This window comes from Hylobates moloch, unplaced genomic scaffold, assembly GCF_009828535.3.
Source record: "Hylobates moloch isolate HMO894 unplaced genomic scaffold, HMol_V3 SCAFFOLD_19, whole genome shotgun sequence".
Taxonomy (NCBI): Eukaryota; Metazoa; Chordata; class Mammalia; order Primates; family Hylobatidae; genus Hylobates; species Hylobates moloch.
The window spans coordinates 79,260,196-79,274,547 of NW_026652294.1; the positions used below are offsets into that span (position 1 = coordinate 79,260,196).

General features: G+C 39.9%; 1 protein-coding gene across 3 annotated transcripts in view; it reads left to right on the forward strand.

Moving 5' to 3' along the window:
• Positions 1 to 14,352, forward strand: part of PIP5K1B (phosphatidylinositol-4-phosphate 5-kinase type 1 beta) — a 310,679-nt gene that overhangs the window by 209,248 nt on the left and 87,079 nt on the right. For all 3 annotated transcript variants that reach the window (XM_032139974.1, XM_032139975.2, XM_032139976.2), the window contains 4 exons: positions 3,557 to 3,768; positions 5,501 to 5,584; positions 5,703 to 5,751; positions 9,312 to 9,396. In XM_032139974.1, the coding sequence (XP_031995865.1) occupies positions 3,557 to 3,768; positions 5,501 to 5,584; positions 5,703 to 5,751; positions 9,312 to 9,396 (430 nt within the window). The remainder of the gene's footprint in view (positions 1 to 3,556; positions 3,769 to 5,500; positions 5,585 to 5,702; positions 5,752 to 9,311; positions 9,397 to 14,352) is intronic.

Sequence of the window (14,352 nt, forward strand, 5' to 3'; positions counted from 1 at the left end):
AGCTTGACCACTGCTAACTTGAGTAAATGATTCTGGGTGCCTTTTGGGAACATCCACAGTGTTGTCAGAGTCTTCTTAGGACCTGCTTTTGAAGCCAGCTTACTGCTTTGGAGGATGCTTTGGGCTGTGCAGGGCAGAAGACTGTGTTTTTGCGAATTGAAAATTCCTGGCCAGGCACAGTGGCTCACGCCTGTGATCCCAGCACTTTGGGAGGCCGAGGCGGGCAGATCACGAGGTCGGGAGATTGAGACCATCCTGGCTAACACGGTGAAACCCCGTCTCTACTAAAAATACAAAAAATTAGCCGGGCGTGGTGGCGGGCGCCTGTAGTCCCAGCTACTCGGGAGGCTGAGGCAGGAGAATGGTATGAACCCAGGAGGTGGAGCTTGCAGTGAGCCGAGATCGCACCACTGCACTCCAGCCTGGGCGACAGAGCGAGACTCCATCTCAATTAAATAAATAAATAAATAAATAAATAAATAAATAAATAAAAAGAAAAAGACAAAAGAAAATTCCTGTGTTGTCAGCCATCCAGGCCATACCCCTTGGTATCTACAAACCTAGAGCTTCTAAAGGAATTGGGATTTGCCAAAATGACACTGGTAAGCAAGCCAGCAATACAGTTCTGTTTTTGTTGGCTAATTTAGTGACATTTGTTTTCAGGAGGGTAATTCTTTTTTTTTTTTTTTTTTTTTTCTCTGTCACCCAGGCTGGAGTGCAGTGGCGCAATCTTGGCTCACTGCAACCTCCGCCTCCCGGGTTCACGCCATTCTGCTGCCTCAGCCTCCGAGTAGCTGGGACTACAGGCGCCCGCCACCACGCCCGGCTAATTTTTTGTATTTTTAGTAGAGAGGGGGTTTCACCGTGGTCTCGATCTCCTGACCTCGTGATCTGCCCGCCTCGGCCTCCCAAAGTGCTGGGATTACAAGCCTGAGCCACCGTGCCTGGCCCCCAGAAGTGTAATTCTAGGAATGTTTACTTCAAGCTGACCCCTGTTGTCTCTTGAGCTAGTGTGAGGGATGAGTCACCATGAATTATAATCATAGTGATAAGAGCTAGCAATTAATTAAGCAGTTTATGCTAGACTCTTCTCTAAGCACTTGACTTGCATTGCCACATTTAATTTTTACAAGCACCCTCTATGATAGGTAATATTGTCAGCATTTTACAGATGAGGAAGCTGAGACACAAGGAGATGATGTGACCTGCCTGAGGTCACAGAGTGCATGCTCTTCATCGCTCATCCCCCATGTCCTTGTCCAAGTCTCTCTGAGAAAGGAAGTGCTAGCACTGATAAATATGAGTAGGGAAGTTAGCATCTGCAAATGGTCATTCATTGTGAAGAGTTGTTGAAGCTGTCTGGGGGGGTACTGTTCCCAAGCCATCATTTCAGTGTGGTTGAGAATTAGAAAGGTTAAGGCCCTTCTACCACTTGTTTCTGTCTGAAGAAAGCATCCAATATCTGTTAGTGTTTCCTTTTAAGAGTCTGGCCCTTGGTGCTCCTGATGTAAAACAGTCTTTCTTTCTCCCATGGTCTGTGCTACTGTATGGTGCGGTGAGGCACTGGTAACACCTCCACGGAGAACCAGCCAAAGGGTCTGGTACTCAAGCATTGCGTCAGTGGTAAGAAGGATTTCCTATCACTTCCGCCTTCCTCCTCCAACTTGACATCACTCCTCCTTCCATTAGGAAGGCTAGTTCCACATTGTTATCAGACCACTCTTAGATCACTTGGGGTAGGAAATCCCACAGCCCAAACCTCTTAAGTGATAAGATTCTACTCTCAGCTCCTGCCTCTCTTCTGAGCGTGAGTTTTTGAAAGATGAAGCGTGAACCCTCTGGAGTAATTGATACCCATTTGCAGCCCACTCTCAGTTCTCGTTGATGGCAAGGATGCCTGTCATGCAGAATAACCTGTTTCTTGAAGGCCGTATGCCATAGTTCACAAAGCCTTTTCCCAGGTGGCATCCATGAAGTGGCAGCGACAGGTAACTGAATCTCCAGGCCTGATCCCCTCTTTACTATATCATAAACATCAAAAGGCAGTTGGGCTCAACAAGAACAAGAAGCATAAGAAATCCTGGATTATTTTATCCCTAAACAATTATCTATAGGCTATGATCCTTCAGGGTGTTTCCTAGCTAAAGTATAGCAACAGCTTCTCATGTTGGTTCAGAGACAGCTGTTCTGACAACCAGGGTTGCCTTACTTTTCTGATTAGCTTTGTGTGAGAAATACCAGGTATTAAGAAGTCTGTTGTAGGGGAGAATCATATACAAACTAGTAGAAAAAGAACTGTATCATGGAGGAAAACACCCAGTTTGCAGGCATTCTTCCTGAACACTGCTCTTCTGCCTGAAAAGGTCCTGAGTGTCAAAGCCCCACCTATACCCTGAAGCCATCTCAACAGGCTCGGACCTAGACCTTGCCTCCTGTCATTTTCTTTTCAGAGCATTGCCGTCTCTTTTGTCTGGCTGCTTCCACCTGTTTTTAATTCCCTTGCCTCCCCACTGTCTGCTGAGTGGATAATTAAACATGAAGTACTATGTTTTGTTGAGATTATGTTTTTAAAGGACTTGCTACAGGGAACTGAACGGCACCTTCAAAAGACAGACTTTGAGGGCTGGGTGCGGTGGCTCACACCTGTAATCCCAGCACTTTGGGAGGCCAAGGCAGGCAGATCATGGGGTCATGAGTTCGAGACCAGCCTGGCCTACATGGCGAAACCCCGTCTCTACTAAAAATACAAAAATTAGCTGGGTATGGTGGCGGGCACCTGTAATCCCAGCTACTCAGGAGGCTAAAGCGGGAGAATCGTCTGAACCCAGGAGGCAGAGGTTGCAGTGAGCTGAGATTGCGCCAGTGCACTCCAGCCTGGGCGACAGGGCGAGACTCTGTCTCAAAAATAAAAAAATTTAAAAAAGAGGTTTTGAGAAGACCACTAACTTCCAACAAGTTTATGAGAACAGAATTCAGACAAAGACACATCCTAGCTCCGTCTTCATGCTGAGGAAGCTACAAGCGTACAAACTTACAAGCTTGTAGAGACTATCGGTTGTTGGTTTCTCTGCTCTACTGCTTAAGAGTGTGGACACCGGAGTTGACTGCTTGGGTCTCTGTCACTTATGTGCTGTGTGATATTGAGCAGATTACCTTATCTCTCTGTGCCTCCAGTTTTTCATCTGTAAAATAGAGAAGATAGTAGTACCTAGTTTATAGAGTTGTTGAGATTGAATGCAAATGAGCTTCGTAGCACTGGCACATGGAAAGTACTCAATCCGTGCTATTAGTGAAACTTTCATGGAGGGTTGAGAAAACATGTGCTTGTTTCACATTTGCATAAAATTCCCATCTTGGAGCCGTTGTGATAATCCTTCCTGCATGTGGCCTAATAATAACCTCAAGTGTTTTTATTTTGATTCTTCATCTCTCAGCCACCCCGCTGGGAGGAATAACAGAAGCTGTGTGTCTGTATATCTAGAGCTCTCTGATAATGAGTAGCTGAGACGAACAGGCCTTTGGGTTGACTGGCTTCCTGGTTCTTTTTCTCATTCAGGTGCTGGAAAGCTTCAAGATCATGGACTATAGCCTTCTGTTAGGAATTCATTTCCTGGACCATTCCCTCAAAGAGAAAGAGGAAGAGACCTCACAAAATGTGCCTGATGCTAAGCGGCCTGGGATGCAGAAGGTTCTCTACTCAACAGCTATGGAATCTATCCAGGGTCCAGGGAAATCTGGAGATGGGATAATCACAGAGAACCCAGACACGTAAGTGCAGCCACACACCCACCCACCTTCTTGACTGTGGCAGCCCACGTCACTGGGTAATTATAGACAGTCACATTCACCTTAGGGTGGGACCCTAGGAATTAATTTCTACTTGGTGCTAAAATGGGTTAAACTGGTCTCCATTTCTGTTCATCTAAAGATAACTAGATGAGTGGCAATATCTCCAGTTATTACGCCTTCACCCCCTTGGTTTCTTTTTTCAAATGCCTCCATTTTTTTTTTAACAATGGCTGAAAATGTTTTTGTCCCCATTAACTACATATTCAAAACATTCACTAAAAGAGGAAGGAATAAACTTTGAATTTGAATAAACATTTTTTTTTTTTTTTTTTTTTGAGACAGTCTCACTCTGTCACCCAGGCTGAAGGGCAGTGGTGCCATCTCAGTTCACTGCAACCTCCACCTCCCGGGTTCAAGCGATTCTCCTGCCTCAGCCTCCATAGTAGCTGCAATTACAAACATGCACCACTACACCTGGCTAATTTTTGTATTTTTAGTAGAGATGGAGTTTCACCATGTTGCCCAGGCTGGTCTCAAACTCCTGGCCTCATGTGATCCACCTGCCTTGGCTTCCCAAAGTGCTGGGATTATAGGTATGAGCCACTGCGCCCAGCCTAAAGATGTTTTAAGCAAATACACAATAAGAATGATGTTCGCAATTCAGAGCTTTTTATCTGCCTAAGGGGACTCTGTTGTTCTAGTCCTGCACCCTGGCAGATGTCTCTCGTCTCAGCCAGATGTGATAGTAACTACAGGATTAATTTGCATGTGTGAAATGCATATTGACTAACAGAAACAATTGCAACCAAAGTAAGTTATTGAAATGGCAGACTGCCTCAGGTGTGTGTACTAGCTGAGCAAGGAGACTGAAGGAAAGAAATCATTTTCCAAGGCCATAAGTGCCTGCCTTCTAGAATTCTCCAACGATGACTAAACCATGGGCATATTTCACTTTTGTAAAGGAAATGAACACATATTAAATATTTTTTGAAAAGTTCTTTCTTGCAAATCAATCTAACTGTCCAATAATCAGTTAAATTATCCTATATCAGTATGGTGAAATACAATAAGGCTATTAAAAACCACATTAGCATTGAATATAAGGAAATGTTTATCATTTAGCAAGTAAAAAAAATCAGGTTATAAAACATGATAAATATTACCCTTTCTCGACTAATAAATACATACACACACACACACACACACACACACATAATAGAAAAGTGTACCAGATATTAAGTAGTTATCTTTGCATCCTAGGAATAACTGTTTAGTTATATTTTTTCTTTGTGTTTTTCTGTATTTTATTTTTAAAAGTAAGTATACATTACTCTTTTGATCAGAAAAAAGTATTGCGTTTTTTAAAAGGAATATTTTATAATGGTCTAAAAATTCTTGCTCATAGTTTTAAAGTAGGAATAAGTTTTAAATTGGTTTCTTCCCATCCAACTCTTCACAGTTAGCAGCTATGATATTTTTCTCCTTTGCAGGGAAGTATTAATACATCATTCTGGATTCCCAGGATGACCTTAACTGATGGCCAAAAAACAAAAACAAAAAGGAATAAACAAAAAAAAAGATGAATGGGAGATAGCCCAGAATTCTTAAAAATTGTCAATTTTTATTTTCAGTCTATGTATTAGAAATGATTTTTTAACTTCCTATTCTTGTAATATGTAATCAAATATCTTCTCTTTTGCTCTGTCAACAGAATGGGAGGCATTCCAGCTAAAAGCCATAGGGGAGAGAAGCTACTGTTATTTATGGGCATTATTGACATTTTGCAATCATATAGGTAAGAAGTTTGAGGAGTGGTCTTTTATTATTTCAAAATCAACATACAAAAGGTTCTGAAAAATCACCAAATGAGAATGATTTTACTTTCTCATTTTAATTTTTCCATTTATATCTAGGTTAATGAAGAAGTTAGAACATTCCTGGAAAGCTCTTGTTTATGATGGGGTAAGTGACTTATTTTCCTGATTACACTGTATATATTTCTGCTTTCTCAGAGACTTCAGAGTATGTACAGGAAACTGTTGCTAGACTCTAAGAGGAAATGAAACAACAGTCTTTATAAACTCAGAATCTTAGGCTAGTAGATCAGTTCAAATCTAAGAATAAGGACAACATAAATTGGAATAGCTCTTTAAATATATGACATCCAGCCTAGCGGCCAGAAAAATAAAGTGATATCTGTGTCTATGTGAAATCCAAAGGACCTAACTTTGAGAGAAGTCTTTTTTCGTGGGGATGATCAGTAGGGTGGTTGAAATGAAGTTTTCACACAACCAAGCTACAGTAAGTGTGAGCCCTGACTCTGGTGGTGAACAGCCTGGATTTGAACTCTGCATTCACTGCTGAACTAGCCATGTGACCAGGCACAATGCTGGCTATTTGGCCTCTTACCCTTGTTTCTCACCTGTACCAGGGGGATAATAATGACACCTGCCTGGTGTGAACATGGGACAAAATAATGCATTTCAGTGTTCAACACAATGCCTAACAAATACACAGAAAGTGAAAACTTTTTAATTGGTATGGATTTCTGCATCAACATTTGTACATGCTGGCTGCCTGAGGATGTCTTTTTTTTTTTTTTTTGAGATGGAGTCTTGCTCTGTCACCCAGGCTGGAGTGCAGTGGTACAGTCTCGGCTCGCTGCAGCCTCTGCCTCCCAAGGTCAAACAATTCTCTTGCCTCAGCCTCCCGAGTAGTTGGGACTACAGGCACGTGCCACGATGCCTGGCTAGTTTTTGTATTTTTAGTAGAGACAGGGTTTCACCCTGTTGGCCAGGCTGGTCTCAAACTTCTGACCTCAGGTGATCCACCTGCCTCGGCCTCCCAAAGTGCAGGGATTACAGGTGTGAGCCGCTGCACCCAGCCAAGAATGTCTTAATTGATGTAACTAAAGAAAAAAATCAGTTAACAAAGAGCAGTTTCTCCTGTCTTTCTCTCTCCTTCTTTCTCCCGTTCTGTCTCTCTCTCTGTCTCTGTCTCTCTCTCTCACACATACACACACACACACACACACACACGCAGTCCCATCTAGACATTAGATTTCTACTTCCTGCTACTAATAACATTTATTGGCCTAAGTTAATAACTTGAAGTAGCAATTCCAAAGAATATTTTGGTCAAGGATTTGGTCACACATCTCCTTTTAAGAGGTTAGCAGATACTTTCTTTTGAAAGAGAATAAATTATAGATGATCTTCTTCTTCTCTCTTGAAAAGGAGCACATAATTTCTCAGTTCTGTGGAAGACTGTTAATAACTTTTCAGCATGAAAGATCTACATTTTGTCCACCGGCTAAGGACTGACTTCAGTTGTATGCACTTTTAAACAACAGGTTCACACATTTATTTCCAAGAATTAACCTCTAAGCTGGGTGTAGGGGCATGTGCTGGTAGTCCTGACTACTCAAGAGACTGGGGCAGGACGATCACTTGAGCCCAGGAGTTCAAGTCCAGTCTTGAATATAGCAAGACCCTGTCTCTAAAAGAAAATTTTTTAATTAAAAAAAAAAATTAACCTCAATCTTACTGAGATCAAAAATTTCTCCTATGAAAGGTCAATATGGTAGGTTAATTTATGTTTCCTTCCAGCTGAGAAAGGAAGGGGCTGCATGCATAGTACCTTGAACATTGAAGGGGAGAGAGTGAATACCCTCATTCCATTCCCCTCCTGTTTTCTGAGACCATTTCAGTTTCCTCTTACCTGATGGATCTGAATCGTCTAGTCTTGTACCGACCAGGTACATCTAAGGGCCCCCCACCTTTGTCTATTTAAAACCCAACATTTTGGGGGGAGACCAAAGCGGGCGGATCACTTGAGGTCAGGAGTTCGAGACCAGCCTGGCCAACATGGTGAAACTCTGTCTTTACTAAAAATACAAAAATTAGCCAGACGTGGTGGCACATGCCTGTAATCCCAGCTATTCGGGAGGCTGAGGCAGGAGAATCGCTTGGACCCAGGAGGTAGACGTTGCAGTGAGCCAAGATCGTGCTACTGCACTCCAGGCTGGGCGACAGAGCAAGGCTCCGTCTCTTAAATAAACAAACAAACAAATAAATAAATAATAAGTAAATAAATAAAAAATACCTATCATCTGTTTTTCTTTTTTTTTAATGAAAATTTCTGTGCTGGTTATACATCATGAACCTATTTTTGTTTGTTTTCAGACGTGTCTCTTACTTAAACAATGTTTATTCACGCCAAAGCGAACAACAGTTTAACTTCTCTTTATAGGCAAGGTCTGAACCTTGATCCTCTGTGGATACCCCTCAGGCTGTTGCCTTCTACTTTTATTTCTAAATTACTGCCTTGTTGGAAGAATGTGTCCACTTCAGGCAGATACTGCCGGGATACCAGAAAGAGTACATTTTAAAAGACGTAGCAGGGCCCGGTGCAGTGGCTCACGCCTGTAATCCCAGCATTTTGGGAGGCCGAGGAGGGCAGATCACTTGAGGTCAGGAGTTCGAGACCAGCCTGGCCAACATGGTCAAAACCCCCCTACTAAAAATACAAAAATTAGCCGAGTGTGGTGGTGGGTGCCTGTAATCCCAGCTACTGATGATGCTGACGCAGGAGAATCAGTTGAATCTGGGAGGCAGAGGTTGCAGTTAGCTGAGATCCGCCACTGCACTCCAGCCTGGCGACAGAACAAGACTGTCTCAAAAAAAAAAAAAAAGAAAGAAAGAAATTTCTCTGTTGGAATCCATAAGCCTGAATTCAAAATAAAGCATTATAGAAGCTAATTTACTATGTCTACAAGTGTACAGCTTGGATATATGATTTGGATAAATGATTACTAAATAAACATAGAAAAGTAGCTCCTTCATCCATCCCCTTTCCTGGATTTGTAATCAAATGACCCTTCAGCCCTAAAGACTCCTGCCAAGCATGAGAGAAGAATGGAGTTAACAATTTAATTCAATCCAACTCTATGCAATCAGCAGATAATTCAGTGCAAAGGAGTCATCTGTTAGCCTTGTCTCCTAGGAATCCTCCTAGCATCTCCTCACCTTGCTATTGGGAGATGAAACCAGAACTTTTTTAACTTAAACGTCAGTGTCACTCTTACATCAGGATAGTTTTGTTTATGTCTTCAATTTTTGTTCATGATTAAGGGAGTTACCCTTCATTCCAGATGACACTTGATGCACTGATTGCCTGTATGTAAAAAAATAACTTAAAAACTCCTCCTGGGACACAATGTTATGAATAAGGGCAGCTGTTTTGATTTATGTAGCACAGTTGTTTTTTTTTTTTTTGCTGACTCTCCCCTGCTCAATTTGGTCTTGAGTGTCTAGGATCTTTGTTCCGATTGAGTCTGTGCCCTCCTCCCTCAGCCCCAGACTCCTGGGCCCCGCGGGACACAGGGCATTCCTGTTCTCTATCTCTGGGCCACCTTTGGTTAAGAATGTTGGCTAACAGAGAACCGATTGCATGGATCTCTCTTCTGACTTGAGATGAACATTAAGAGGTGACCCTGTGATCCTGTTTTTTTGTCTTTTCAGGACACTGTTTCCGTTCATAGACCAAGCTTTTACGCAGACAGATTTCTCAAGTTCATGAATTCCAGAGTTTTCAAGAAAATTCAAAGTAAGATTCTTATGAAATTTTTTTTTACTTTTAGCAGCTAATTTCATTATGTTTTTTTGCAAGATTTTTATTGGAAGAACTAATGCATTTCTCTTCCTGCAGCAGTAATCACTTAGTAATTATGATTAAGTATCCCAGTCAGGTGTTTATTGATGCCATAATCATTAGAGTCCTGCTTAGTGGTGAAAAAATTTAGAAGGTATCTAAATGTCCAACCATATAACATATTGGTTAAATATATTATGATACAGTCAAATAATGGAATAGTATGCACCCAATAAAAATGATGTGTTAGCACATTTAGTTTGCTAAATATAGGTGTATTTACCTTATATATAGTTATCAGTCTGTATACCTTAAATGCACAGCAGAATTCTAAGGGAACGTACAAAACAGCAGTTATTCTCAAAGACATTCTCTAGAATAGATCATATGTTAGGCCACAAAACAAGTCTCAATACATTTTAAATGATTGAAATCATGCAAAGTATCTTTTCTGATCACAATGGAATGAACCAATAAACCGTGAAAACTGAAAACTTCACAAGTATTTGAAAATTAAACCACACACTCTTAAACTAGCAATGAGTTAAAGAAGAAATTACAAGGAAATTAGAAAAACCTCAGAGATGAACGAAAAGGAAAACAAACATACGTAAACTTTATGGGATGCTGTGAAGGCAGTGCTCAGAGGAAAATTTATGGCTGTAAACTCTTACCTTTAAAAAAAAAAAAGGAGACCGGGCACGGTAATCCTAGCACTTTGGGAGGCTGAGGCGGGCAGATCACTTGAGGTCAGGGGTTCAAGACCAACCTGGCCAATATGGTAAAACCCCATCTCTACTAAAAATACAAAAATTAGCCAGACGTGGTGGTGTGCACCTGTAATCCTAACTACTTAGGAGGCTGAGGCAGGAGAATTGCTCGAAGCCAGGAGGCAGAGGTTGCAGTGGGCCAAGATCATGCCACTGTACTGCAACCTGGGCAACAAAGTGAGACTGCACCTCAAAAAAAAAAAAAAAAATGAAAAAAGAAAGATCTCAAATCTATACCCTAACTTTAAACCTTGAGTAACTAGAAACAGAAGAGCAAACTAAACCCAAAGCTAACAGTGCTTATTCCAGATCAAGGGAGTATGTGGGCTCTTATTTTCCTTTATATTGATATTTATTAAATTTTCTACAATGAATATGTCATATCTGTGGGAAGTTTTTAAGATATGTGAAAGGAGAAAATAACCCTGTATATAGTTATTTTATTATTTTGCTATTCTGTGGTCCAATTTCATAAACTAAAACATGATAATTTAGCCATATACAACTGAAAAAGCAGAATGTTCATGTTTTATATTTAAACGAGACAAATTTTCCTGGTAATATTTATTGGAGATTTTTTAATTAATGAAAGTCAAATATTTGCAATATAAACATTTTGGAAAATACAAGAAGATGAAAAAAATGAAAATTCTTGAAATGCCACAACCCAGAGATATCCACTGCTAATATTTTGATGTACTTTCTACCAATCTTTATTTCTATGCTTTATGTATTTATATTAAAATTATAGCATAATGGTACACAATTTTAGGTATAGTCCTCTTTTTTCACATAACATTATAACATGAATAGTTTATAATGTTATATTTTTCATATCTTGTATATTCTACAAGGCACCATTTGAAGTTGCAACATATTAAAATTGTATGAGTGTGACGTAATCTATTTTGTTTTTTGCCAAAATCTGTTTCACCATTCTTTCAGTATTGGGCATTTACGTTGTTCCTCCTTTTTCTATTTCTTACTAGTTTTTGAACATAATTTCGGATAAACGTTGTGTCCAAATTTAGGATTATTTCTTTAGAATGGATTCCAAGAAAGGGGTACTAGGGTAGTAAAATGCACGTAACTGCACAGAGAGATTGTGCCACAGAAGTCTCCCATGAGAGCCTGTATTCTACCAGCCCTTAGCCAGCATTGTGGTTTTTAAATTTTGCCACTCTGATAAGTAAAAAATGTTACCTGATTGTTTTATTTTGTATTTCTTAAGTACTGGTAAGGTTCAACTCTTATTCATGTTTATTAGCCATTTGTAGTTCCTTTGAGAACTGAGCTTTGTAACATTTGACCATTTATTTTGGGTGTTTGTTATTTTTCCAAATTATTAATATCAATTCCATGTATTAAAGATACTAATCCCTTTTTTAACCTTATTTCACTCTAAGGGAAACTTTCTTCCACATTTGACTCTCTCAATGTTATCTTAAAATTGCTGTCAAATTGACATCACCATAAATTATTTGCCCAAGGTTTCTTTGGCCTAGAATAGACTATAAGATACTGTTTATTGAGACTGCAAGCCTACATGAGTACCAGCTTGTGGTTCCAATTTTTTTTTTTTTTTTTTTTTTGAGACATGGTCTCACTCTGTCACCCAGGCTGGAGTGCAGTGGCGCGATTTCGGCTCACTGCAACCTCTGTCTCCTGGGTTTAAGCAGTTCTTCTGCCTCAGCCTCCTGAGTAGCTGGGATTACAAGCATGCACTACCACACCCAGCTGGTTTTTGCTTTTAGTAAAGATGGGGTTTCGTCATGTTGGCCAGGCTGTCTTGAACTCCTAGCCTCAAGCAATCCACCCACCTCAGCCTCCCAAAGTGCTGGGATTACAGGCTTAACCCACCGCGCCCTGCAGTGGTTCCAATTTTTAAGAAAGATTTTTTCACCTTTCTTAGCCCTGTGCCAAGGTTGGAAAAACATGGGTTTCACTGCAGCCCCTGGTGCGTTTTGGAGGATCTAGCCCTTTAATGTTCTAGCTTTGGTGAGCCTCCCTTAGAAGACTCCCCATCTTGGGAGGTTTTTCTTTCTTAGGGGCATATAAATTAATGGTACAATCAATGGCATCTTCAATTTCATAAAATATGGCATGTGTCACAGATTTTTCTAGTTTGGATAGTTTATCAGGTTTTTAATGGAACAAGTTTTTTAACGCACGGGTAATCAAATCTATTGACAATTTCTCATTTTGATTTTATTATCTATTTTTTAATAATAGCTTTATTGAGATATAATTAAGATGTGTATGCTTCACCCTTTTAAAGTGTACAGGCCTATGATTCTTGATTTATTCAGAGTTATGCAATCATCACCATTTTCTAATTTTTCAAATTTATTTATTTATTTATTTTGAGATGGAGTCTCACTCTGTGGCCCAGGTTGGAGTCCAATGGCGCAATCGTGGCTTACCGTAACCTCCGCCTCCTGGGTTCAAGTGATTCTCCTTTCTTAGCCTCCCAAATAGCTGGGATTACAGGCATGAGCCACCACACCTGGCTAATTTTTGTATTTTTAGTAGAGATGGGGTTTCACCACCTTGGCCAGGCTGGTCTTGAACTGCTGACCTCAGGTGATCTACCCGCCTCAGCCTTCCAAAGTGTTCAGATACAGGCATGAGCCACCATGCCCAGCGATTTTCTAATTTTAGAACATTTTCATTACCCCAAAAAGAAACCCCATACCCATTAGCAGTCACTCCCCATTCCGTCCTCTTCCCAGCCCCTGGCAACTACTGATTTACTTTCTGTCTCTATGGTTTTGCCTATTCTGGCATTTCATATAAATCATATAATGTGAACTTTTCTGTTTGGCTTTTTGCACTTAAAAGAATATTTTTGGGGTTTATCTGTAGCATTGTAATTTATTCTTTTTATTGCAGAATATTCCATTATATTGATATACCATAGTTTGTTTATTCATCAGTTGATAGATATTTGGAATGTTTCCATTTTGGCCATTATGAATAGTGCTGTTACGAACATTCATGGACAAGGTTTTGTATGGGCATATATTTTCATTTCTTCTGAATATATACCTAGAAGTGGAACTGCTGGGTCAGATGGTAACTCTCTGATAACATTTTGAAGAACTGTCAAACTCCTTTCGAAAGCAGCTGTGTCATTTTACAATCCCACCAGCAACATATACGGGTTCCAGTTTCTGTACGTCCTCACTGACATATGTCATTGCCTGTCTTTTTTTCTTTTGGCCATCCTGGTAGGCATGAAGTAGTATCTCACTGTGGTTTTGATTTGCATTTCTCTAATGACTAATGATATTAAACATCTTGTATGTGCTTATTGGCAATTTATATCTTCTTTGGAGAAATGCTCACTCAAACCCTTTGCCCATTTTTAGTTGAGTTGTCTTTTTGTTATTGAGTTGTAAGAGTTCTTTGTATATTCTGGACACAAGTCCGTTATCAGATATATGATTTGCAAATATTTTCTTCCATTCTGTGGGTTGTCTTTTTACTTTTTTAATAGTGTCTTTTGAAGCACAAAATTTTTTAATTTTAATGTCCAATTTTTTTCCTTTTGTTGCTGGTGCCTTTGGTGTGATCTAAGAAAGCATTGCCTAACCCATGGTCATGAAGATTACTCTCGTGTTTTCTTCGAAGTGTTTTATAGTCTTAGCTCTTACATTTAGTTTTGTGATTCATTCTGATTTAACTTTTTTGTATATGATATGAGGTAGAGTCTATCTTCATTCTTTTGCATGTGGGATAGCTGGTTGTTTCACCACCATTTGTTGAAAAGCCTATTCTTTCCCACTATTGAATTATCTTGGCACTCTTATTGAAAATCATCATGACAGAACATAAACCAGACCAAAAAAAGAAAAAAAAAAAAAGAAAAGAAAGTCGATTGACCACAAGTATAAGGATTTACTTCTAGACTCTCACATCTGTTCCACTGATCAATATGCCTACCCGCATACCAGTACCATACTATCCTGATTACTTCTGGTTTGTATTGTTAAGTTTCCTAATCAAGAAGTATGAGTCTTTCAACTACTCTTTTTCATACTGTTTTGGCCATTCTGGGTTCCTTGTATGTCCCTAAGAATTTTATAATCAGTTTGTTAATTTCTGGGAGGAAAAAGGTAGCTGGTAGTTTGATAAAGAT